The 27471-nt window shown below is 40.3% G+C and overlaps 1 protein-coding gene across 3 annotated transcripts; it reads left to right on the top strand.

The window, feature by feature from the left end:
• Window positions 1-463: 463 nt before the first annotated feature.
• LOC127621475 (glycerol-3-phosphate acyltransferase 4-like) lies at window positions 464-27089 on the top strand. Of its 3 annotated transcripts, XM_052095101.1 has the most exons (13): window positions 464-587; window positions 1812-2343; window positions 10273-10342; window positions 10726-11059; window positions 16169-16243; window positions 16394-16483; window positions 19496-19589; window positions 19701-19816; window positions 19967-20022; window positions 20177-20262; window positions 22891-23019; window positions 24644-24723; window positions 24908-27089. In XM_052095101.1, the coding sequence occupies exons 2-13, from the start codon at window positions 2176-2178 to the stop codon at window positions 25089-25091; spliced, it is 1482 nt and encodes a 493-aa protein (XP_051951061.1). In that variant the 5' UTR covers window positions 464-587; window positions 1812-2175; the 3' UTR covers window positions 25092-27089. The 3 variants fall into 3 exon arrangements, with proteins under 3 accessions (XP_051951061.1, XP_051951063.1, XP_051951062.1); XM_052095102.1 differs by lacking the exons at window positions 464-587; window positions 1812-2343; window positions 10273-10342 and adding an exon at window positions 10378-10535; XM_052095103.1 differs by lacking the exons at window positions 464-587; window positions 10273-10342; window positions 10726-11059 and having other exon boundaries at window positions 2199-2343.
• Window positions 27090-27471: the final 382 nt, after the last annotated feature.

Below are 27471 nucleotides of genomic sequence, written 5' to 3'. Positions count from 1 at the left end.
ATTGACCAATCACAGTGAATTGATTTGTGATTGTCATACGTAGGGTGCGTCCCATTCGTTAGTAATCGTCCCTATGCTATATTCACTTCAAAGACTTTACCTTCCAATGCGAGAGCTTTGGCGGGCTGAAAGGTGCGGGGCTTTTTAAGAAATGTTTATTGGAAATTCTGTTAGAAGTGGTCTTTCAGTTTAACTATCATGATTGTTTTCCCTTCAAAATGCCCTTCGGAGGATGATTTATCCCATTTGGGACGTAGGGCTGGTGTGTTAATATTATTATTATTATTATTATTATTATTATTATACTATATATAACACGCATTACTTTTTATGTTAGCGTACAAATGCCACTAACGAAACAAAAGCCGTCTTGTGAAGCGCCCCCAAGTGGAGGACTACAGTCTGTCTCACAGAAACCGTTATGAGGTAGTTACGTTTTGACATGCGTCAGAGTTTGTACGTCACTTACGCCATGCGGAAATTCGGTCCTGCATCCTTCTCGGCACAGTCTGTTCTGCCGGTGTCGGTTGATTACGATGAGCATGACGACTTCAGTGTGAGCACGAAACATCTCCGAAAAGCGCCGAGTGAGTATTTCTATATAGGGACGAGCATGTGCTGACAAACGCAGTAGCATCTCTGTGCCGTTCGATCAGTGTATCAGCTGATCCACTAGATGAAACGCTATAGCTGGCAGAGATGTTATAGCTTTATGCGCTCTTAAAGAGGTGAATTCGGTTTTAAAAGTATTTCAAGTTTTCAAACAGGGATATAACATGCTATAACAGGTTTACTGGGAAATACATCAGTGTAATATTTAGATGAATATATATTGAGTAGTTCTCTTCACTGTTATGTAAGAATGTCTCCCACCACTGTACTCGTGGGACATATGTGACTAATTCAGTGTCTGTGACATGCTAAATGTGCTGAAGTGTCACTTGTTTGGCTGCTTGATTAACCTGTTGAGTTGACTTTGGTGGGTGCAGTCATTATGTATTTGATATATTGTTTTGTTTGGGCAAGGCTGTGCTCAGAACAGAGAAGTACAATATAATTACAATGTATTTGTACAATTAAGTCACACTAGTCATTGCATTAGATATCAAAATATCAATCTAATAGTTCACCCATTAATGATCATTCTGTCATAATTTTCTCACCCTCATATTGCTCCAAATCTGTAGGACTTTGTTTCTTATGTGGAACACAAAAGGAGATATTTGAAAGAATATCCCGGTCTGTCTTTTCATTACCGTGGCAGCTGATAGTGACTCACGTAAAGCTTAAAAAAGGACCCAATTGTAGCCTATCAAAAAAGTAGTCCATGCGGCTTGTGCATCATATTCTAAAGGTCATGTATACGGTATTGGTGAGAAACAACCTGAAATATTAGTCATATTTCAGTGAAAATCTTTGTCTGTTGCTTGTTCTCAGCATTGTTGTTTTGCACTAACAGTGAAGTGAGTCACTTATTCCTTGAAGATTCCAGGTTTTTTCAAGGAGGTATAGCTTTCAAGGAGGTATAGCTCCAAATGGGGTGGAATCTCCAAAGAGGGTCGGAGTTACTCCAGAAGGGGCAGGCGTAGTTCAAAAGGGGGTTGCGCCAACTCCAAAAGGGGACACTTCAATTCACGGTTAGGGTTAGGGAAAGGGTTAGGTTAGGGGCTCCCTATCTCCTTGCTGGAGGTTTGGAGCTCCCAACCCTTTTTGAAGCTCTGCCTGCAGCTATATTTTTTGGGATTTGGAGGTGCTGTGTATTTGCGTATGAGTGAATTGTAATCCTGTTTCTGTTTCTTCACATTCTCCAGGTGTGTAAATTTCAGAGCCTTTCCTGAAAGAATCTCCAGCTGTCTTTATTTCTGAAGCGAGTGGAAGATGAGTAGCTGTGCTTCATGACATCTAAAGGCCTCTGAGGTTGCACATTCCTAAGGATATGACTCATTAAATGTGAAGTAAATCGCCTCGGAGCAGTGCCACACACACAGAATGATGTGTTTCCTTCTTCCAGTTGTTGAACAGCACTCACAGATATGAAGAACTCCATTGTGGACCCATTCCACATCATGTTCTGGAGATTTTCACCCTAAAACTGCTTGATAAACCCTTTGAGGTGTCCAACTCCCCCTCCCAATTATTTATTTTTCTGAAAGAAAAGCTTTTCGTCCTGCAAATATGGGTCCCTTCATGTCTCGATTTAATAATCTGCTATGCATGCTGCTGGGCATTTCTTTCACTGTCTGGTTCACAATGCTTTTGGTCTTCATCATTGTTCCTGCCATTTTTGGCCTGTCCTTCGGCATCCGCAGGCTCTACATGAAGACGCTGCTCAAGGTGTTTGAGGTGAGTTAATTGAGGTCACCAGACCAAAGGGAAATCTGAGGCTCTGTGGGGGCAATGCCATCTCTTGCAGAGCGCCCTGTTCTTCTGTTCTAATCTTTTCTATTTGCAAAAGTAATGTTTGGGAGTCTAAAATGTATTTTGCCTATTGACACTAAAAAGATGTGAAACATCTTAAGTGCCTAAAACCTTTGCACAGTACTGTACATACTGGGTAATGGAAATGACCTCCCCCCCACCCCCCAACATTATAATCACACAGAAAGTGGGTTGAGAGACAGGCATGGTGAAGGAGTGAGCTTCTCTTCTCCAGCTGTGGCTTATTTGTTTCAACTTTAGCCCACACCCTGTCTGAATCAGATATGTAACTGCTATCTATTCTTACTGCTCACACATACATGCTTGTGGGTCTCATGCTACTCATGCTCATATTATATATACATTTATTTATTAAACACAGCCTTTTGTGATTTTCAGAGCTATCGCACGTCTTCAAGTGACTTTGAATAAAATGTCATGTGTTTTTATGTTTTTTTTTATGTCAATTTTGGAGTTTGACAGTAATGAACATGAGTAACACGCAGTATCGGATTTGGATTTGGACCGATACCCGATCCGGTATCGGATCAGTGCATCCCGAATAAATATATTACTATCAAGGCTCCAGTAGTGGCTCTAATGAATTTAAAGGAACACTTTTGGCAAACTTTCACATAATGAAAGTGTCAGCTTGTGTTTCCTTGATGTCATTGTAGTAAGTTGAGCATTGTGCAGTCCACATGCCTAAATGAACATGCTGACATTATTCCTTCTCCCACAGCTCCTCAATAAAGTGCTTGTTGTTCCCTGGGGGAACAGTTATTTTTGAATAATAATTATGCATGTGTTTGTTTGTATCTCTTTTCTATGTTTGTGATACATTTTTTAGTCGTCTTGCTGGTAAAAATGTATTCACAGTAATACGGTGTTACACTGTAAGAGTGTTACAGTAATGCAGTGCAAACACAGCAGTAATACACCATGAAAGATTTACGGGGATAACATGTTATCTAATGTTAACATTCATGTATTAATGCAACCGGCAAACCTTTCAGCTGTTACTATATTCATAATACAGCACAGCTTATAGTGCCTAATTGCTTTTATAAGATGGTTATTACACAATAATACAGGACACAACATTAAGCAAATTCATAAACTATCATCCTTTTGCTAAACAATGTAGACCCTGACAGTGTTGGGTAACGTTACTTTTAAAAGCAACTTGTTAGAATATTGCGTTACTCCTTAAAAAAGTTACATACATTTTTTTTTTTTTTGTGGAAAGTACAGCGTTACGTTACTTTTTTCTCACAGCCACTTTCTCTAAGCCATGTATTGCATACAAGAGACATTACAGGTCATGATAGCTACTGTACAACACTCTCTAAACAAACAGATATTTAGAAAGTAGGTCTTCATGTCATATATATATATTAAAGAATCAAAAAGAATATGCATGATTTGTTTTTCCATCGACATGGCAGCCAGTATTAATAATGAAGTATAACCGCTGTCTTACATAAAGCAGCAAAGTCCAACACTTGAACCTGCATCATATATGCCATCATATGCTGTGCCCATCAACAATGCCAGAGTCAACATGTGTCACACGCACAAGAAGAGATAGTCACAATGTCGGGAAAAACTGCTTTATTGGCAGAATGGCAAAAGTACAAAGGGGCAAATCCAAAGAAGCGTAGTAAAGGGAAGCATAAGGTCGAAGCCGGGAGATCAGAATATAACAAAGGGGCAAATCCAAAGGAGCGTAGTAAAGGGAAGCGTAAGGTCGAAGCCGGGAGATCAGAATATAACAAACAAACAAGAGAGTAGTTTAAACAGGGGAAAGCTAGCGAAACACTAGAGCTGGCAAAGCGAAGGGGTAAACTAAACAATAACCAACAACTGTGGGGAGAAAGGGCAGGGATATAAATAGGGGAAAAGAACAGTGCAGGTGAAACTAATATTCCGGTGATTGGGAGCGAGTGTGAGAGCTAGAGGGGGCGGGGTGAACTTGGGGATTAGCGTTCGTTACAGTACTTCCCCCTCTGCTACGGCCGGCCGCGCTCGGTTACGAGGAGCGTGACCTCTGGGAAGTGGTGCGGGACGATCGGGATGCTGGCGATGGTAATCAAGCTTGAGAGCTTGGTCCAAGACATCCCTCGACTGTACTCACGACTGTTCCTCAGGTCCGTAGACCTCCCAGTCTACCAGGTACTGCAACTGGCCACCCCGACGTCTGGAGTCTAACAAGGCCCGGACAGTATATGCGGGCTGACCTCCGACATCGAGTGGTGGAGGGGGTGTCTGGGATGCAGTGGGTGGGAACATGGGGCTGTAAAACACGGGCTTAAGAAGGGAAACATGAAACACAGGACAGATTTTGTAGCGGGGTGGCAAAAGTAATTTATATGTGACAGGGTTAATTCTCCGCGCAATCTTTTAAAAGGGTCGACGTACTTAGGGCTCAGCTTCTTGGACGGGAGACGAAGACGGATGTCTCGGGTCGATAACCACACCCGCTGGCTCGGATGGAATATAGGAGTGGGTCAGCGTCGGCGGTCTGCCTTGGATTTCTGGGTCTGAGTGGAGCGTTGTAGACGGTCATGGGTGGCTCTCCAGACCTGGGTGCACTTCTGGGCCCAGGCATCCACCGCCGGAACGTCACTGGGATCAGCCTCTGAAGGGAAAAGGGGTGGCTGATAGCCCAGGACGCATTGGAACGGGGTGAGGCGAGTCGAAGAGCTGACCAGGCTATTTTGGGCGTATTCGGCCCAAGGAAGGTAGGTGTGCCAGTTACCCTGGTTCTGGGCACAGTAGGCTCTCAGGTATTTACCTATCTCCTGGTTAAGGCGCTCAGTCTGACCATTGGTTTGGGGGTGGTATCCCGAGGAGAAGTTGAGCTGGATGCCTAATCTGTCGCTGAAGGCTCGCCAGAATCGAGACGTGAATTGGGTCCCTCTATCAGACGTAATCTCCTCGGGGATGCCGAAGATCCGGAAGACGTGGTTGATCATGAGGTCGGCCAGTTGGGTTGCGTTGGGTAGTCCAGGTAGGGGAATCAAGCGGCACATCTTTGAAAACCTGTCTGTCACCACTAGGATCTCCGTCCGACCGTCGGAGGGAGGTAAGTCGGTGATGAAGTCCATGGCGATGTGGGACCACGGCCGATCGGGTATGGGCAACGGTTGGAGGAGCCCAGCGGGAAGGTGACGAAGAGTTTTGGACTGGGCACAGACTGGACAGGAAAGGACATAGTCATGGACGTCGTCCTTGAGTGAGGGCCACCAAAATCTCCTCGCGAGTAGCTCAGTGGAACGGGTGATACCCGGATGGCCGGAACAAAGGGAAGTGTGGACCCACTGCATTAGCTGAGGGTGAATAATGGTGGGTACGTACATCTTGTTGGGGGGGTTTGAGGAGGCGCGGGCTCGTTGCCTTGAGCCTGCAGGATGGCCTCCGTCAATTCCCACCTAACGGGTGCCACGACGCACGATGTAGGGAGAATAGTCTCTGGCCCCGGAGGTTTAGAGCCGTAGCTGAAGAGCCGAGAGAGGGCGTCAGCCTTGGTGTTTTTGGAGCCTGGGCGAAAAGTGACAGAAAAGTTAAAACGGGTGAAGAACATGGCCCACCTGGCTTGTCTGGGGTTCAACCTCTTGGCTGAGCGAATGTACTCCAGGTTCTTGTGGTCGGTGAAGACAACGAAAGGGAACTTAGAACCCTCCAACCAATGACGCCATTCCTCTAGGGCTAGCTTAATGGCCAGCAACTCTCTATTCCCAACGTCATAGTTTTGTTTGGGGGAGGACAGTTTATGGGAGTAGAAGGCACAAGGGTACAGCTTAGCGGGAGTCCCGTGTTGTTGTGAGAGTACTGCTCCCACCCCCACCTCAGAGGCATCCACCTCTACCACGAACGGGAGAGTGGGATCGGGTTGCTGGAGAACAGGGGAAGTGGTAAAAACGTCTTTTAGAGCTTGGAAGGCCTGCTGAGCGGGAGTGCTCCATGTGAGGGACTTCGGGTTGCCTCGTGTCAGAGCAGTGAGGGGTGCGGCGATCTTACCAAAGTTTCGGATGAAGCGCCTGTAGTAGTTGGCAAAACCCAGAAACCGTTGGAGCTCCTTCAGCGTCCTAGGTTCCGGCCAGGACAGGACTGCGGCAACCTTGTTGGTTTCCATCCTCATCGTTCCTGCAGACAAGACATAGCCCAGAAAGGAGACGGAGGAAAGGTGAAAGGCACACTTCTCTGCCTTAACAAACAAGTCGTGCTCTCTAAGTCTCTGTAACACCCTCGAGACGTGATTGGTGTGTTCCGAGAGTGTGGATGAGTGGATTAAAAGATCGTCTATGTAGACGACGAGGAATTGGTCCAGCATGTCTCGGAAGATCTCGTTCATGAATGACTGAAACACCGAAGGGGAGTTAGCGAGGCCGTACGGCATCACCAAGTATTCGTAGTGCCCCCTGGTGGTGATGAACGCAGTCTTCCACTCGTCCCCCTTTCGAATGCGCACAAGGTTGTATGCGCTCCTGAGGTCAAGCTTGGTGAAGATTTTGGCTTTGCTGACTTGCTCAAGGGCCGGTTGGATGAGAGGCAAGGGATAGGCGAACTTTACCGTCGCTTTATTCATGGCAAGGTAATCGATGCAGGGGCGAAGCCCGCCATCCTTCTTGTCTACGAAGAAGAAGCCTGATGCTAATGGGGAGGTGGACGGTAGTATTATGCCGAGACTGAGCGCCTCGTTGATGTAGTCCTCCATGGCCTTGGTTTCGGGCAGCGTTAAGGGGTATACTCTGCTCTTAGGGAGCGGGGACCCCGGAAGAAGATCGATGGCGCAGTCCACACTACGATGTGGAGGGAGATTAACCTGGGTCTTTTCGAACACATCGGCATAAGAGGAATACTCCGGGGGAATGGAGACCGGAGATCTCACCTCGGGGCTCTCGACGGAGGTTGAGAAGACAGGAAGGGAAATACAGTGGGACAAACAATGGTCAGTCCAGCGCAACAGCTCCCCCGTGCACCAGGAAATATGGGGGTCGTGAAGAGATAACCAGGGGTGACCCAAAACTACTGGGTCCCTGGGTGACTGAACAATAAAAAACTGAATGGCCTCCTTGTGGAACAAGCCTACTTGGAGGGCCAATGGCATGGTTCTAAAGGAAATGAATCCCGATCCGAGGGGTGCCCCATCCAAAGAATTAACCTTGAGAGGTGGCACGACCGGACTAAGTGGGATACCAAGTCTTTGGACCAAGCCATCGTCCAAAAAATTCCCCGCTGCCCCGGAATCAACTAGGGCTGGGGTAGAAAAGGAGACATCATTAAAATTCAAAACCACAGGGAGGCAGACTTGTTTCTGGGTAATGCTAAGAATGACGGATGTTCTAACCTGGCTTCTGGAGAGAGAAGGCTGGGGACAGACCGGGCATGTGGCAATACGATGACCCGGTTTGCCACAGTACAGACAGAGGCTCTGTGTCAAACGTCTAGTGCGCTCTGCAGGGATTAACGGAGCGCGACCAAGCTGCATGGGTTCAGAGTTGGAAGAGCTTTCGAGAGGTGGGGGGTGAGACGAGTTGAAGCCCACTGTACGTTCTTGGATGACTGAGGGACTGCGAAAAGCACGATCGCGTAGGAGATTATCAACCGTAATGGAGAGTTGAATATAATTCTCCAGCGACAGTGATTCTCCTCTACAGGCTAGCTCCATCTGCAGTTGACTGCTCAAACCCAGGCGGTAGACAGTTAGAAGAGCGGGGTCGCTCCACCCGCTGCCAGCGGCAAGGGTGCGGAAATCAAGGGCATAATCGGCTGCGGTGCGTGACGCCTGTTTAAGAAACACGAGGCGGCTGCCCACATCTCTACCAGCTGCAGGGTGATCAAAAACCACGGCAATCTGGTGGCAAAATTGATCGTATGAAGTAAGAAGTGGGTTATCGGCCGTCCACAATTCGGTGGCCCATTGCCGTGCTTTGCCAGTGAGAAGTGAGATCAAAAAATTAATTCTCTCACTGTCAGAGCGTAAAAGGGGGTGATACTTCATATAAACACTGCACTGCATTAAAAACCCTTGGCAAGCGTCCGAAGAGCCATCAAACCTCTCGGGGGGTTGAAAACTCACGGCGCTCGGGAACACGTTGGGAGCATCAACGGGTTCAGGGACAGACACAGGAGGAACAGGGTTAAGCTGATCAGAAAGAGCACGTACCGTCTGTAGTATTTCTTGTATCTGCTGCCCCTGGGTTGTAAGCGCTTGATCATGTCTCCTCACGGTAGATCCTTGGGCAGAAATCGCTGAACAAATCCGCTCTAGTGAGCCTTGGAGGTTTTCCACGGAATCCATTGTGACTAAATTTTGTGGGGTTGGTTATTCTGTCCCACGCACAAGAAGAGATAGTTTTTCCCGACATTGTGACTGCTTTATTGGCAGAATGGCAAAAGTACAAAGGGGCAAATCCAAAGAAGCGTAGTAAAGGGAAGCGTAAGGTCGAAGCCGGGAGATCAGAATATAACAAAGGGGCAAATCCAAAGGAGTGTAGTAAAGGGAAGCGTAAGGTCGAAGCCGGGAGATCAGAATATAACAAACAAACAAGAGAGTAGTTTAAACAGGGGAAAGCTAGCGAAACACTAGAGCTGGCAAAGCGAAGGGATAAACTAAACAATAACTAACAACTGTGGGGAGAAAGGGCAGGGATATAAATAGGGGAAAAGAACAGTGCAGGTGAAACTAATATTCCGGTGATTGGGAGCGAGTGTGAGAGCTAGAGGGGGCGGGGTGAACTTGGGGATTAGCGTTCGTTACAACTTGAGATGTTCTTCAGAAGTAAGGATACAATTCAGTGGGGAATGCCAGTCTAACATGTTCAAAGAATAAGTCTAATGAATAAATAAATATTTGTCACTTAAGTCAGCTCAGTGCACGCTTGTTTCGATTTGATCCACGGTGCATAAAAATGCCATAACTTCAAAGGCGCATGTTGATACAACTTGAATATTATCGTTTTTAATGCTTCCAAAATGTCCTAAAAACAGTTTGTTTCATGAATCAAGCTGCTTTTTTTTGAATATTTTTAGAAACTAAGACATTTTCTCTGTGTACACAATCCATGTAGAACGTTGCTTGGAGCCACTGATCCAGAGTCAGCTTTTCTCATCCCAGGGGTCGAGGAGGCCGATTGCACCACCTTTAGTGAGCCGCTGGTGCCTCGATTTAAATGGCGCAATTGCTTCATGTAATCCCAGACTGACACAATGTTCAGTGGGGGGTCTATGTGGGGGCAATGCCATCTCTTTCAGAGTGCCCTGTTCTTCTATTCTAATCTTTTCTGTTAGCTGAAGTAATATTTGGGAGTCTAAAATGTATTTTTCCTATTGACACTAAAGCTGAAGATATAAATAACCATCTTAAGTCAAATGTTTTTGTGAAACATTTTAAGTGCTGAAAACTTTTGCACAGTACTGTATATTCAATGAGAAAAATGCAGGGTGGAATCTTTCAGGAATTGACTGAATTGTGAAATGTGGGTGTTGCATATCAGAATGGATTCAGATGGTTGGAGGAGAGGGGTTGAAAAGTAAGAGGGATTCGTAACATCAGCTGATGAAGAAAGTTGTTTCAGAGGAGGGGCAAGCCATTCAATTATGTTTAATGATTATAGACAAACATTTTTTATTTGGGATAATGTGCACTGATAAATATTGCACAATAAGACCAAAAACGTGTATTAAGAATGTAAATGGGGTCCATTTTGATTTCATGTTGACTTTAAAAGCCGGATAGCATGTTCTTAGTTCTCTCTCTGTTATTTTGTACTTGACAAGTATGGTGCTACACTTAAGGTAGATAAAAGAACATTAAAAGGAGTTTATTTGGCTTCTTCTGTTTTCCAGTGGGCCACATTGAGGATGGAAAGAGGTGCCAGGGAGAATAACCATCTTCTATACAGGCCTTACACTAATGGTATGATCCCTTGTGCATGTGTAAACACCATACAGCATTGCATCTATGTGAAAACAGTCTGCTGTGTGTGCTCATCTGTGTGTTAAGTGTCTGTGTCGTTGCTTGTTTTGGTGTGTCCCAAATGCTCTGATTTCCCAGGATGTTCATGGAGGTGTTTTTGTCAGTTAACCAATCCACAGAAAGATCAGGCAGTGTGAGTGTCAAGTCTAATGTGACCGTACCTTTAGCCTATAGATTTTTATCAGAAAGCATCTGATAAATTAATTTGCAGATTGAAAAATATTCCCTTTTAAATTTCTTTGAGTTTTTACAGAATGCTTTTATTCCCTGGATTTGGCTCTTCACTACGACAACACTATGTTCCCATTGTCATTTTCTCTCAGGCATTATTGCGAAAGAACCCACGTCGCTAGAGGAGGAGCTTACAGAGATTCGGCGAAATGGCAGCAACCGAGAGTTGGATGGCTCCAGCTCCCCCACCATAGGTTCTGCCCCTAACTCCTCAGAGTTTGAAATGTCAGACACCTTCTACTTTTGCCGCCGCGGCATTGAAAGCATAGTAGACGACGAGGTTACCAAACGTTTCACGGCAGAGGAGCTTGAGTCGTGGAACCTGTTGACCAGAAGCAACTATAACTTTCAGCACATTAGCACCAGACTGACAGTACTGTGGGGTCTGGGAGTGATCATCCGTTATGGGTTTCTGCTGCCTCTCAGGTGAGCAAGAGAGAATGGAAGGTCTTCTGAGGTCAGGTGCACATACTGTACAGAGATTTCGGTCACTTTCTTATTTGTAAAAAGGCAAACAAACCCTTATTTATGCAATAAACAAATGTGAGGACTAAAAGAGATGTTAAGAGATGCTAAAATTACAAATACAGGAAAAATGAGGCCACTACTAACAAACAAGTCCTCAAAATTACCATGGTACCACCACGTTTTGGACCATCATGGTTTTTTTAACATGTTCCATGGTTGTACCATCATATTCTTTGGAGTACCATATAAATACCATGATAATTACATTTAGTAATCTATCATTAACACAGTATACAGTATTTAAGCAATATCACACGAGCAAGAGTGCGATATGGCCCGTCTGCGGCTTCGTGCCTGCAGCCGAATCACAGCAGTGCTGATGTAGGGCCATATCGCACTTTTGCTCGTGTGATATTGCTTAAATACAACAGTTCAATGAACAAGTACATTTTAAAAAAAAAAATAGGAAAAACTGAGTACGGTCATAAAAACACATTTGTGCATGGAACTACTTTATTACAAGACCGATCAGAATCTGCTGTTGCTGGTTCAAAACAAATGATGCGTCCAAGCCTCCAGTAGTAATTAAAAATGTTCACTTCAGAAATAGTATCACGGCTTGTGCTGTTTCTAACAAGTCATTGGATAAACAAGGATAGACGGATGGATCTGTGTGTGTGTGTGTGAGTGTGTGAGAGAGAGAGAGAGAGAGAGAGAGATAGATAGATAGATAGATAGATAGATAGATAGATAGATAGATAAATGGAGCGTGCGATCACCTGTTGCCACACCCAGTCAGAGATGCTTACAGCTTTCTGAAGGTCAGCTTTCTCAGTGGAATTTAGACGTCCAAGTGAGGTATTCCTCTCTATTTCGTGGTAGCTGGTGCGCAAATGTAATTCACTATAGAAACAGCAATGTCCTCCGCCATTTTAAACAGTATGTATCCAATGTGGAAACTCACTGAGCGCTGTTCTATGTAAACAGTGACTAACGAATTCACTTTACGTCACCAACTGGCTCATATTAGACACAAAAATTATCTTTTGCCACCACCTGCTGGCTAACATGTAATTTCAAAAATAAAGACAGTAACTCCTAACACATAGGCACTATGCTTACACTTTAGTTTAGAACAGCACGAACACAAGCGGAGTGATACACACACACAGTGAAGCGTCTGAGTGCTGATGCTGTCACACCATCAGTGCTCATGGAACATCTCTCGTCCAATCAGATTCGAGGACCGGAAATAACTGTGGTATATATACTGTATATAAAATATCATAGTAATACCATCAGATACTATCACAACACCATGGTATCGGCACTGTAGTTTTTTCATTTCTGAAACAGGCAGGGCATCAACGTTTCACTGAACAATCAGTTAGCGCATTCCTCATGAATATAAATGAGCCTTCAAAAGCAGAATGAACAGCGCTACACGGATCAATTATCAACACAGCTTATTCATAGCAGCACGAGGGCAGAGCAGGTGCGGTAATTTGCGGACTAGTCTCAACTGCACACAGACTATTTTAAATGCACCTGTGAACCAGTGAGATGTGCAACAGGGATCACGAAACACATTTCAATGCGGTACAGAATTGTCTGTTACAAAACTCTTCTGTCTCTGTGATGAAACTAGTTTAAACAAACAGCCATGCATGGTTTTACATGGTTACCATGACCTATTACAAATACCATTGTCAAAACTATGGATACTATGGAAGAACTATGGTGCATTTTCATAATTATGGACCAAGGCTTCAGTTTAACCGTATAAAAATCGTTTTCCACAGATGTTACTGTTGTTAATATCATAATTGTAATCTATATCCCAACCTCAGAATCAATGCTGTACTGTCAAATGTCCATTTCAATGGACACAACATGTAATATTATTTGCATGGGTGCTAGCAAAGCAGGTGCTGGTGCCACATTATCAATGGGCCCTTTGAGGGCAAAAATAAACCCTGATGTGGCCCAGGCTCAAATTGAGTGTGATGCCCCTATTTTAATCTATTCTTTGACCAACACGCACTAATATGGGTCCAGTATTGTGGGCTTGAGGACACACATACAACAGCACCGCTGCTGAAAAAAAAAATCCTAAGGGAAGCATTGCTTGGTATTCAAATTAGAAACTGTTGCTTCATGAAGAAAGGATTAGTTAATCTCTGTTCTGAAGGTACTGCTTTTTTTAAAAGACTGGTTATTTTCCATATTGTATGTATGACAGTCCTGAGTTGTAATGACTTATCTTGTTTTTTCACAGGAATAGTTCACCCACAATGAAAATTCTGTCATAATTTGTTCACCTTAATGTTGTTCCAAACCCGTTTGGCTTCCTTCCGTTGAACAAAGAAGGAAGAATGTTTCAATAAATTTTTGTCTTGGTCCAAAAAAACATAACATAATTGCAGTCCATATGACTTATACTCTATATTCCAAGTGTTCTGAAGCCATATGATAGTTTTTGTGAGAAACAGACAGAATTTAAGTTGTCATTCAATGAAAATCTTCCAAAAGTCATCCAAACACAAACAGTGTTTCAAACCTTTTGTGTGAAATTTAAAAGGCTATGTTTCACTAAAGAAAGAAAGTCAAATGGGTTAAGAACAACAAAAAGTTCTTAAAGAGGTTTTGTAAATGATGTCAGAATTTCATTTTTGGGTGAGCTATTCCTTTGATAATGGTCCAACCTTGGTTTTGACCAGACACTGTTATATTTGTACATCATTATTAATGAATGTCGTTCATTCTGAGTCTTTGTCGTCCTGGATCCTAAGTCTGAATTTTGCGACTTAAAATACTGGCTAATTCTGGTGCCTCTCAGGGCCATATGGTGCTTGTGTAGGATTAATGTCATTCAGGGCAATGGCCTTAACCCACATTCCTTAATAGAAACTCCTCTCTATTCTGCATGTACGTTTAAGATGTAGAAGAGCTTGATATCCGAGATCTATTTAATCAGATGTTCCCACCGGCAATTGAATCATGGACACAAACACAAATGTTCTGTGTTGCCATTACTTTAAAGTGCTCAGAACTTTGCAGCGACTCTACAACTGTAAAGTCTTTAATATTAAATTAAATTAATATTAAATATTAAACATTTTAATAGGAAATCAAGCATTAAATTGGAACTCTTTGTTGAGTTGTGGCCAAGCAGCAGTTAGTATCATTCCCATTTAGGTTGTATTGATACAAAAATGTTGGCCTTAGTACGATTCATACATTAATACTAAATAAATACCTTAGGCAACAAATAAACAACCTCAAACAACCACTATAATTTTTAACATTTATTAGGGAGCAATGTTTTTTTATTGAATTGAGGAAGAAAATGGAAAAACAATTATCTTATTTTGCTCAAATGGACAAACAAATATGAATATTGGCACAGATAGTCAAACTGGACTGCATGAACTTTTGTATTTTAAAGTGCAGATTTGTTTCCCTCCATCCAGCGTGCTCTGCTTCTCTGCTTCTCTTCTCTTCACAAATGTTGCTCTTTTCTTAATACTGTACAATTAATGCTTATGTTGTTTAAAATTAAAAGAAGTTCATGAGCATGCCGTTGTTATTTGACTAACCATCTTGAACTGATCTTTAACTTTATATGTCGTTCTTTTAATAAACATAGTTAACTGCTGAATGTAGTTACACATACTTAGACTATACATAACAGACTGCGCATGTGCGAGAAGTTGACGAAAGAGGGATTCCTTCTAGGCACGACCCGAAAGTGGAGATATATATAGTAAAATAGGACTTAAATATTGATCTGTTTCTTGCCCACACCTATCATATCGCTTTTGAAGACATGGATTAAACCACTGGAGTCATATGGATTACTTGTATACTGTCTTTATATGTTTTGGACCTACATTTGCATTGTATGTACCTACAGAGCTGAAATATTTTTCTAAAAATCTTCGTTTGTGTTCAGCAGAATAAAGAAAGTCACACTCAACTGGTTTGGCATGAGGATGAGTAAATGATGAGAGAATTAAAATTGTTTGGTGAACTATTCCTTTAATTACTGTCCTCAGTAACACTGCTTTGTTTGAGTTACTAAATGCTACATTTTTAGTTCAGCCAGTAAAGTCTTGTTGAGGAAACTATAGATTTCTTGCTTGGCAAATTATCAATTAGTAATACAAGAAGTTTTATTTTGTCAACATTTAATTTTTAACCAAAACTTGCTAAATGCCGATATTGTAATTTTGTAGAGCTGTCAAAATATACGCATGCAATTTATTTGACGTGATTAACACCTTTACCAATTTGACATACATTCTGATATTTTATTCAGCTCCGTGTGAGTTCTGAACAGTGGTTACAATAGGGTGGAACCTTTGTGATGTGTCAGGGGACATAACACTGTCATAAAAACCACAAACACACACACAACAGCGATTCTGTGTCAATTATTAAGTGATAGAGAAAGGACCCTTTTAACCATAATTTTTGTACAAAACAAACACAAATGGGACTTTCACATGCGCATTCACATGACTTTCTAGAGCGAAGCATCAGCAGTTTCCCGGCATCACGTTGCGCTTCTGTCTTACTGGACAATTAGGGTGAAGTATCATTACGTGGACAGTGCCAACACTAAAAGCAAAACAACACATTTTCTGCAAGCGCTTTTCATGTGGAGTTCAAAGTGGCAAATCATGTAAATGAGGCTTTACGTTTGCTCTAGAAAGGTGGATAGCCACTACTAATATTGTAGAGGATGAGGGGTAAAGGGATAGTTCACCCAAATATAAAAATTATCTCATCATTCAGTCATCATCATCATTGGTTCGAAAATGTTATATTTAAATTGAAGTAGCACCATTAAACTGTACACATGCTTTTGACATGTGGGAACTGTAGTGTTCACATCGGTGAAGCAGGTTTGAATCTTGCCGGTCCCATTTCCCTTCTTTTACTCTCATAATTTCCTGTCCACCCTTTTCTGTGCCTTTTGATTATTGCCAAAAGTAAAATTTAAAACTGAAACGGATGTTTTTCAGATGTTGGTGTTAACATCTTGTGTTCTGTGTTTATTAGGTTAACATTAGCAGTCACAGGAGTGAGCCTATTGGTTGTCTTCACCACCGTGATTGGACTTCTGCCCAATGGGAGGTAAGAAAAATGCTTCTTTTTTTTTTTAATGTCAGTAATTTATTTTAATGTATGTGAATTCATGCTGTGGCAGATTTTAGGGTTCATTCAGATGATACAGATGTTAATGTGTATATTTAGTAACAACATATATATGTGTGTGTTTTTCAGGATGAAAAATGTTCTCAGTGAGAAAGTGCACCTGATGTGTTACCGTATCTGTGTGAGAGCGCTGACTGCTATCATCACTTACCATCACAGGTGAAAAAACACACAGATATGTGGAAGAACTTGACTATGCTTTCTGTAAATCTCCTACAATCTCGAGTCTTGGCACGCACACAATCGAAGAGTCTGTCCTGTTCCTGATTGTCTGAGCAAGCATTCTGTTCCCTTATTGGTCTGGCCCTTTGTTGGGATTGTATTCCATGGTAATACAACTGCAACAACAGTGCACCACAACACAGCTATCAGTGGACAGGAGACAGGAGACAGACTCATACAACCAATGTATAGCTGGGGAATAATAAGAGGCCACAATTGATGGGCAAATTTGGCCAGTACACCTGGGTTACACCCCTACCCTTTTACAAGAAATAGCGATCGGTATTTTTCAGCCACTTGACGACATTCGATAAATATCTCTATATTCGATTGTATTTGATTTGAAATGGCTCAAAAGTTTTTTTTTTTTTCCATTTCATCCAAACAGGGGTCATGCATAAGGAATCAAATTTTCCTTGTTTGTTTGACATATAACAGGTCATTGTACTATAAAAACATACTGTAAATTTCAGAACTCAATACTTCCTCCTCACTGCCAAAATAGCATTTGTTGAAACCAAGATGCTAAAATGACTCCTTCTCTACTTCCTCCACATTGTGATGTTACACTCTGGTAGACATTTGAATCTGACCGCCTCCACAACAACACATCAAGGCCTAATTTACCTTATCACTTCTATAGCCTGTTCAGGAGCTGTGAGCAGTGAGATGGCAAGTAGAAAGCAAGTCGGTCAAGAGCAGAGAGCCAATCATAACAGTTGGCGTTTACTGTCAAAGAGTTAATGGAGAAGCAACATCAAAACGGAGTGTTTTTCGTCAGAGGGTCAGAATGAGGGTGGAAAATGATATACTGTTTTTTGTGCAAGGCAAACCTCAAGGCACATATTAAAATAATAAAAAGGTATGTCATGACTCCTTTTAAAGGCATTTAACAATAATCTATTTAAAAAGAATTATGGCAAGTTTCTCACAGTTTATTGTTAAATTAACACAAGGGAGGATGACATTTCTTTATTTACGAAGCATTAGTTACCTTCATATACACTAACTGAGCACTTTATTAGCAACACTATACATCTTATTCACAGCAGCGCCATCTTCGATGTTTGACATGTATGACAACGAGGCTGTGAGGGATAGACACACAGTAATTTCAATGGGTTGTACTGCAGTTTAAAGTGTTTTTGGATCCATCCATATACAAAACATTGAAAAAACATCTTTTCAAAAATATTTAGTAGACAGAAAACTCCAGACAACATGAGTTGTGGCAAATCAGAAGTGATCTAGGAGCTTTTTGCGTGCTATTGAAGAGATGTAAGTCTATCCCTCACAGCCTTGTTGTAATTCCCATTAAAAATCAAAGATATGCCACCATGAAAAAGGTCTATACTAATACAAGGTAGAGCCTCCATTTGCTCTTAAAACAGCATCAATTCTTCATGGCATGGATTCCACAAGATGTTGGAAAAATTCCTTTGAGATTCTGGTCCATGTTGAAGTGATTGCATCATGCAATTTCTGCTGATTTGTCAGCTGCACATTCATGCTGCAAATCTCCCGTTCTACCATATCCTAAAGGTGTTCAATTGGATTCAGATCCGGTGACTGGGAATGCCACTGAAGAACATTAAGATAGATCATTGCCATGTTCATTTAAACCTTTTGCTTTTGCTTTTGCTTTGTGACATGATGCATTATCATGCTGGAAGTATCCATTAGAATATAAGTAAATGGTGGCACGAAGGGATGCATATGGTCAAGCCATGATTGATTGGTATTAACGGGCCCAAAGTGTGCCCAACATTACACCACCACCACCAGTCTGGACTGTTGAAACAAGACAGGTGGGGTTCATGGATTTATGGATTCATGCTGTTGGTGCCAAAATTTGACCCCTCCATCTGTGTGCCTCAGCAGAAATAGATTCATCAGTCCAGGCTACATTTTTCCAGTCTTCAACTGTCCATTTTTGTTCAGCCTGTGCCCACTGCAGCCTCAGTTTTCTGTTCTAGGCTGACAGAAGTGGAACCCGGCGTGGTCTTCTGCTGTTGTTGCCCATCTGCCTCAAGATATCATCCATATTCATCCATCTGCCTCAAGATTTGGCATATTGTGCATACTGAGATGCTACTCTACTCACTACAATTATACAGAGTGGTTATCTGAGTTACCATAGCCTTACTGTCAGCTCGAACAAGTCTGGCCATTCTCCATTGACCTCTCTCATCAACAAGGCATTTCTGTCCACAGAACTGCCACTCACTGGATACTTTTTGTTTTTGGCACCATTCTGAGTAAATTCTAGCGACTGTTGTGCATTAAAATCCCAGGAGATCAGCAGTTACACAAATACTAAAATCTGCCCGTCTGGCACCAACAATCATGCCACGGTCTAAATCACTGAGATCGCATTTTTTTCCCCCATTCTGATGATTGTGCCTCACTGTGCCGCATTTGGAGATTTGTATAATAACTTGTAGCGGTTACTAATGGAATTGCGGGAGTGCTTGAACCTGTAGTACTTGAACTACTCTAAAAGTGCTAAAAATTATTATTAATATTATTCAGTTTCAATCAATTTAAACTATCACCTTAATTTAGATAAGAAATCATAAATATAGTGATGAACTGCGCTAAATATTTATTTTGCTACAAAAAAGAAGGCTTGCCATGCAGGGACTTCTACGAACATTATCGAGTGATAGATCAGGTCATTTGAAATGAACCATTCAAATGAACGAATTGATTTGCTGAAATTAATTAGCGAGGGAGAGATAGACCCAGAGGACATTTTAGAAAAAGTGTGATCATTACCTCTGATACTTATTGGAAAATAAACTTGAAAAGCTGCACTATTTAGAGTTTTATTTTTTAAGTATGTGTAATTAAGTTAAATTGCAGCAATTAATGAATTCCTTTATTTCACCAAATCACTTTTTACACGCTCACTGCTCACAATTTCCTCTCTGTCTTTCTCTGCAACAGTGAAAATAAACCCAAGAATGGAGGCATCTGTGTCGCCAACCACACATCACCCATTGATGTCATTATACTGGCCAGTGATGGATACTATGCAATGGTAAGTGTGTGTGTTTAATTGTCTTCTCTGAAACTGTAGTTTGTCTGTGTGTGTGAGAGAGTTTGAGAGGGTCATTATCCATATGACATTAATTGTGTGTGTGTGGATCAGGTGGGTCAAATCCATGGCGGCCTGTTGGGTGTAATTCAGAGGTCCATGGTGAAAGCTTGTCCACACATCTGGTTTGAACGCTCTGAAGTAAAAGATCGCCATCTTGTGGCAAAAAGGTAAAACCGCATCACTGCTTACCTAATGTTTTCATCTTTTAAAACAAAAGTGGCAGGCCTTTTCCAACTTTTTAAAAAATATTTTAATCCACAATATTTGCATAGTTATTACCACTCATAGTGTCATTAATAAAATGTATATATTTTCAGATTGAGCGATCATGTCAAAGACAAAACAAAACTGCCCATCCTCATTTTTCCTGAAGGTCAGCTGAACTTTCATTCTCAGTAACGAATGCTTTTTAAATTAAAAGTTAATAATTAATATAATGGAGCACGTGGTCATCTAGTAGCTGGTTTTGAATTTTGTCTTCTTATACCTATGTTTATGTGCTATGTGTCTGTGCGATTTGTTCCCAGGGACCTGCATTAATAACACGTCAGTGATGATGTTTAAAAAAGGAAGCTTTGAAATTGATGCTACTGTTTATCCTGTCGCCATAAAGGTTAGCAAACCTCTGTTCCTTAATGGATATCATCCATATTTGTATATAAGGTAAATATAATCACAGGCTGTTCCAGGATATCGGTGATATAGTCTCTATAGAGTTTTCTTTAGTTTTTTTGTCCTTTAACTCCACCCTCTATTCTCAGCCCCACACCTTTTCACCATATTAACTGAGTCATCTCAGGCAAATATTTTTACACTTCTCATAATAATATAAAAAATCTCTAACGTTGTGTTTTGCGCCATTGCTTAGGCAAAGCATCTCTCACTCCCAGTCACGCACACATGCTCACACACACACACACACACACACACATGCACTGGAACCAATAGTCCTTTTTGAGACCAGAGCAAATATTATTTTCACTTAACTGTTTGCTCCAAGAGCAAAAGAAAAAGTTGACTATTACATTTGAATGACTTTCCAGAAGAAGACTAAAATAGAGAGTGGTGGATTAAGACGGTAAAATGGGAGATGCCAAATTTACTGTCACTCTCTCAGCAGCTGTATTAGAAACCCCCTCACAGCTCCTGTAATTCAGTTTTTAAATCTAATTCCAGGGTAATATAACACAAATTATAATGTTATAAACTTACACTCAATATTTAAAAAATTTAAATGTTTGCTAGATTTACGCTGCTAAATAAGGCGGAAACACGCATCACAGTCTGTGAAAAAGGACTGTTATCTTACGTTAACTTTATTAACAGCAGCTCTGACAACGTAACTATTTTCTGCATCTGAGGAGCAAGTTCAACACAGGTAACCACTTTTGCTTCATTTCTTTGATTGCTCACAGGGCTCGACGTTAACACTTGTCCGGGACAAGTTTATTTTTGAAGGGGCAAGTGAAAGAAAGTTTTACTTGTCCGACCGGAAAAGCAGACTGATTAAAATGTCAGTTACAAAAAAAAATCGGTGTATTACGCATTGATAGGAGAAAATATTTTAACATAAAAAAAAATATACACTTCTGCTTTAAGATTGCATTTTTTCTAGATCACTAAGCAAATTTGTGACATTGACCATCTGGTAACAAAAAGTTTGATTTCTTTGCTTCCACTGCAATACACATGACGTTCTTTGGAGCATTGAAGAAATATACTGGGTTCAATACAAATATAGATCAATCAACAGCATGTTTGACATAATGTAGATTACCACAAAGAAAACTTTAACTCGGCCCTCCTTTTCTTAAAAAAAAGCACAAATCAGTGGTTGCAGTGAGGCACTTTCAATGGAAGTGAATTGGGCCATCCAACCCAGGGTGGGTTTAACCCTTTAACCTATGAGGTATTCCCAAAATTAACTTAAGGGGGGTCAAGTGTTTGGTATCATTATAAAGAAAACTTTTAAAAACAATTTATGATATAGATTATGATAAATGTTGAGACTCCCAGCCTAAGAAACTGCTGAAGAGAAAAAAAAAAGAAAAACTTGAGCCAAATATTTACTGTTTTTCTGATTTTAGATTATACTGTATTATATCTCTGGTTGTAATAAGGTGGCTCTGAAAAACTGCTTTTGTTTTGTTCCCAATAATGTCACCTGTAACTGAGAAAATTTTTGTGTTGATACGGCAAAGCAATCAAAAATGATTGCATTACAAATATAATTTATCTTAGTGTCCAAAAGCCTTTCAAAACAAAAAGAAAAAATAACAGTTATACATAAGATCTAATTACACATACAAACACAACAATGACTAAAGGTTTGCATAGCATGCAGACATGATTTTAGTAATGAGATTTCACAGAATGTGTGCCTTTTGAATCAATGAGTCATCATTGTGTCATGTACTTGGCGCCACCTCCTGGTGAATATATGTAACAGTTACTAATCAGAATCGGCTTTATTGCCATGTATGCTTACACATACTAGGAATTGTTTAAGTCTCGATGACTGGAGCTTTCAGTGCACAGCAATAAAAAATCAATACAAAAATAGCAGCAAGACAATAATAATAAACAACCAATAATCCTCTCAGCAGTCCGAACTGTCCTTTGTAATCACATGTCTCTTTGCCCAAATATGGATGATTTTTGTACTAATCTGAATCCAATCTATTTCATGACGCTACATCTTTTCCTATGACATCATCTGATCCAGGAATGCTAATGTGTTTTCAGCCAGATTGCAAGATGCCAGATGCTGTGTGCACATTGTGCTTCTTATCAATTATCTAATGATCTATGCATGTGATTAATTTGTGTGTGGGCTCACATGAAGGATAATCGCTCCTCTAAGTATTTTCTGGTTATTTTTTGTGAGGTTATAATTGAATATAAGCAACACCTGTTCACATGAAACATAAACGTCAAAGACATACACTTTGCAATTACTCGCTATATTTTTGTCTGAGTAAAAATAGGCTGATTGTATTTTACTTTTTGAGAGCTTTCCAACAACATATAACACATGGAAACTTGATGAGTTTGATGTTTTACTGATTACAATAATATGTACAGTGCTGTTTTTATGGTTGTTTTTGTGCCGTTATGCCATCTGGGCAATGATGTTGTACATTTGGATATAACTTTGCACATGAATTAATTAGGTAATTGTAACACCTTGTAGTGATGTGTTAGTGTGAACTGTTTGTTTTATTGTCTATGGTGTATACAGTATGACCCTCGGTTTGGAGAAGCCTTCTGGAACAGCAGTAAGTTTGGGATGGTGAATTACCTGCTCAGAATGATGAGCAGTTGGGCTATCGTGTGCAGCGTCTGGTACCTGCCTCCTATGACCCGCAAGGTAATGATCTCATGATCTTTGAATGCATGATTTATGAAGTGCAGTAAAATCTCTGTGGTATAAATGAATTTGCCTGCATCACTTTTGCATTGAGGCATTTCATATACAAATCAAGCACAAATGTGCTCTGTGTGGGTTTGGATTTCTGGTCTCAAGCTCTTTGTCCACCCTCCACAAATTGGAAAGGGATGTCTGTGTTTGCATGTGGGCATGCAAATAAACAAATAGGCCATTGCTTTTAAAGCACATGCAGGCACCTGTCTCTCCCAAAAAATTATACTCGAAAACTCATCACCATTATGTCATCATTTGGTTATCTTCATGTCGTTCCAAGCCTGTATGACTTGATGTCTTCCATGGAACACAGAAGGAGAAAATCTACACAACATACTGGTTGCTCTTTTCCATGCAGTTGCAGTGAATGGAGACTGGAACTTTTATGCTCCAAAAAGAATGCAAAATTATAATAAAAGTGCACTGAAAAAGCGGGAAAACAGTTTGTCTGGTTTACTAAATCATATTATTTGTGATCTACAAACAAAATTGTATTTATCTTCTAAAATTGTTTACTTTGCTTTTGATTAATGTGATTCTTTAAAACGTGCACTCGACTAGATTATGCGTGGTGAACACAAACACCTTGCTATATGTTGCTTTACTCAATGAGCAATTACTACTTAGCATTTAGCATGTTAATGTATATGCTATTACTACATAAAGTTAGCTAACTCTTGCATAACCTTACAACATAATTCAGTAATGTGACACAAAGATATTATGTAAAACTGAGGAAATTCATCATGTAGGGACACATATAAAATCTCTTTGTGGCTACTTATTTGGGTCATTTAAAAATAACTTTATTCCATTATCTTGAAATTATGTGAACAAATGATGTTTCCCAACAAAGAAGTAATGATCTCAACCAAGAGAAAGAAATATGTTGATGCAACTTTATTGATTCATGTGGAACCGATGTACATAATTAAATCATGTAAATTCAAAGCATTTGTTTTCAGTGTGGTCCATACAACTTGTGAACTTTATCCCAAGTCTTCTGAAGTCATATGATAGCTTTGTGAGAGGAAAAGACAGAAATGTAAGTTATTATTCACTGAAAATGTTGACATCTGCCCCTAGCTCTCTTTTGCACAGTCATGAGAGAAGTAGCGATTACTGTATTGTGAACAAATCATTCTTTTGAGTCTGATATTTTTAATGAATCAGTTGATCTGGGTCAAACCTGGTCTGAATGATTCATTTACCAATCAGACTGATTAAGTTCTTGAGTTCAACTCACTGACTCAGTGATCTGTTTTTACAGATCACTAACTTTAGGAGGGCATGATTATCAGTGAATAACATCTTAATTTTCAGTATGTTACTCGCACAAAGCTATCGTATGACTTCAGAAGTCTTGGAAAAATATTCCACATGTTGTATGAAGCTTTTGCGTCCTTTTAGAAGTTTGAAAGCTCCAGTCTCCATTCATTGTATTTGCTTGGGAAAGAGTGACCAGTACATTCCTCAAAATTCCTCCTTTTTTTGGGGGGTCTCTGAAGATTCCTTTAACCCAGAATGTTGCTTTAAAGTCATATAAACTTGGGTTGTTTTCTTTGTACAGGAAGGTGAAGATGCGGTGCAGTTTGCTAACAGAGTAAAGGCAGCCATTGCCAGGCAGGGCGGTCTGGTGGACCTGCTGTGGTATGTCAGCTCTTTTAATTTATCTCTGTGCATGTAAACACATCTGCTTAGGCTAAAGTTAAGTGAAAAACACTAACACAGCTGCAGATTGAGAGATATGTGAAAGGTGTCTCTTAAAACACACTGATGATCTTTAATCATTTACAAATAAATAAAAGGAAACCATGTTATTTGTTGTCTTTAGGGATGGCGGGTTGAAAAGAGATAAAGTGAAAGACACTTTCAAAGAGGAACAACAAAAACTCTACAGCAAAATTTTGGTTGGAACAGGTCAAGAGGACCACAGTCGTTCTCAAGGAGAAAATGATGAATTAGGTGAGGAGCTGAGGGCAAGAGATGTTTCAGAAGCCTGTTGGATGCCATCATGACCCTGATTTATAACCTATTTAAAAACTGTCCTTTAATTGATCCTCTTAGTCAGAGACTATGCCTGAGTTTGGTAAGTGTTGGGTCAGGTCCTGTAGGTGCACCACTGATTAGGTAAAAGTCAATGTAGCGAGTGTTTCAGTCCATAGTGGCCTGGATGCTCATTGTCGAGGAGTCACTGGGACGTTTTCTCACTCCTTTTCATTTGTTACTTGGGTTGTTTGAATTTTTGTTACTTGGTGTGTGTTGTTTTGTTATTTCTTTGATCTTTTCTCGTTATTTATTGTCAGTTACTTTTTAAATCAACAATGGTAATCATTCGGACTTGATAAAAGTGTTGTATGCTTTGTGAGCATATAAGTAGTTCTATACAGTCGAGTCCAAAAGTCTTGAATTGAATACAAAATTTTCATTACAAATGACATTATCATCATAACAGTTTGAGTGAGAGGTTGAACTGAGCTTTACGTGAATTTTACCATTTCTTCCTATTTAGTGTGTCACCCTTTTGCCTTAATGACTGCATGCACTTTAGGTGGCATGGATTCCACAAATTATGATCCATGTTATCCAGCATCACTTGAGAATGTTCCAAAGAGCATCTTGAGTGCTTTAGTGGAAGCAAAGAAATCTGACCTTTTGTACAAAGGTTAACGTGGTCATTGTCAAAAATATGCTCACATTTGACCTAGAAATAGTGCAGCATCTTAAATATATCTGTTTTTATTTTATGTCATAATCTAACTTTGTTTAGAAAAAAACAGAATCTGTTCTGATTAATTCCAGGTTTATATAAAAAATTCATTTAAAAAATCCCAGATTTTCAATGTGATCTCAGACATTTGGACCCGACTGTACTGTCTCAGAGCCTTCTGCTAAAGCCATTATGCACTTCCCTTCATGTCTCTGCCACACCTTTGCTGCATGAGTCACTTTAATCCAGTGGAATTTAAAAGGAGGGGAATTCAGCATTATGTGTGGGAACAACTGGCATTTATTTTTAAGACATTAAGATTATATAGACCTTTACAGATGCAGATTTAATCGTTATCTTTCAAAATACCTCTGTATATACAATCAAGCCACTGTAAACATTTTTGGGAAAAATGTATTCTACATTATGATAGGTCAATTTTGCATCCAGTCCTCTTGACATCACCATTCACATCTAAATGTCACAGTTTTTAAAAAGAGGCTTAATGAAATGGTCTAAGTTGTGGCAAATTGAAGACTTTGCAGTGTTTAACCTCCCGAGACCCCAGCATGACCGCTGTGTGCATTTTCTATTTCCCTTTTTAATTTGCACCTAATGAACAAGCAAAAAAAAACAAAACAAAAAAAAAAAACTATTCTAGACCAAACAGTTTTCCTAAAAATTTATGTCCACATACGTGGACAGTGAGACCACATTGTGATTTTTTTTTTTTTTTTAAATAACACCAAGCTATATAAAGTCAGAGTTTTTTCCCCCATCAAATTATTTGTTTCCATGAGTGTTGATTATTCATGTTTTTGTGACGTTACATACATTACAGCTGATTTTCTGTAAAGCTGAACGAATAATTCTTATTCAAAGTAATGTCCAGCGTCATCCAGTCACTGCCAACCATGTTAAAATAAAATTATACATTATAAATTCTGAATCTTTGTACAGATTATCATTGTCTCATGTCTGCCAAACATCATCCGCAGCCTGAAACTGAACTTTTGGTGGGATTTTTAGAGTAAATGCACTTAGCTGCATAGAAAGTTATATAGGATGCTCCCTATTTAGTGAATAACTTAACCTCCAGTTTGCTGTTTGTCTGCACTGGTCTCAGAACAGTTAGAGTTGCACCTTATTCTCATCCTAACTCCATATAAATTCTCTGAAAACAAAATTTTTCAGCTTTTGGATGAACCCATTGATTCTCAATGTGAAAATGCACAGTAAATATATAGGAATGCATTTACTAATGTTAATGAAATGTATTGTATGGTGAAACCAAATTCAAATATAACAAAATATATATTAAAATGAAGTGAAATGACCCACAGATGTGTTAGAGTTGAAAGTTATTCAAAATAACAAAAAAACAATTCTACTTTTGAGGAATGCGGTGCCAGTTTCCACATATGTGTGGAAATTTCTTAAAGCGGCGTATCAAACGAAACTAGAGACAAACAGGTTTCAATGAAAAAAACTTAGAGGTTTCTTATCAAAGGCACTTTTGTTGGTGCAGCATCCATTGGAGAGCTTCACGGAAATCGATGGAATATTGTTGTCACATGACTTGGAGCGGCAGAAATTTAACCCTTAAATTAATGTCTTGTGTCTTGTGAACAGTATTCAGTTGGCTTTTATTAATTTAAATGATGCGTTGCGTATAGCAAAGCCAAAAT

This window comes from Xyrauchen texanus, chromosome 27, assembly GCF_025860055.1.
Source record: "Xyrauchen texanus isolate HMW12.3.18 chromosome 27, RBS_HiC_50CHRs, whole genome shotgun sequence".
Lineage (NCBI taxonomy): Eukaryota > Metazoa > Chordata > Actinopteri > Cypriniformes > Catostomidae > Xyrauchen > Xyrauchen texanus.
This window is presented reverse-complemented; position numbering and strand designations above follow the sequence as displayed.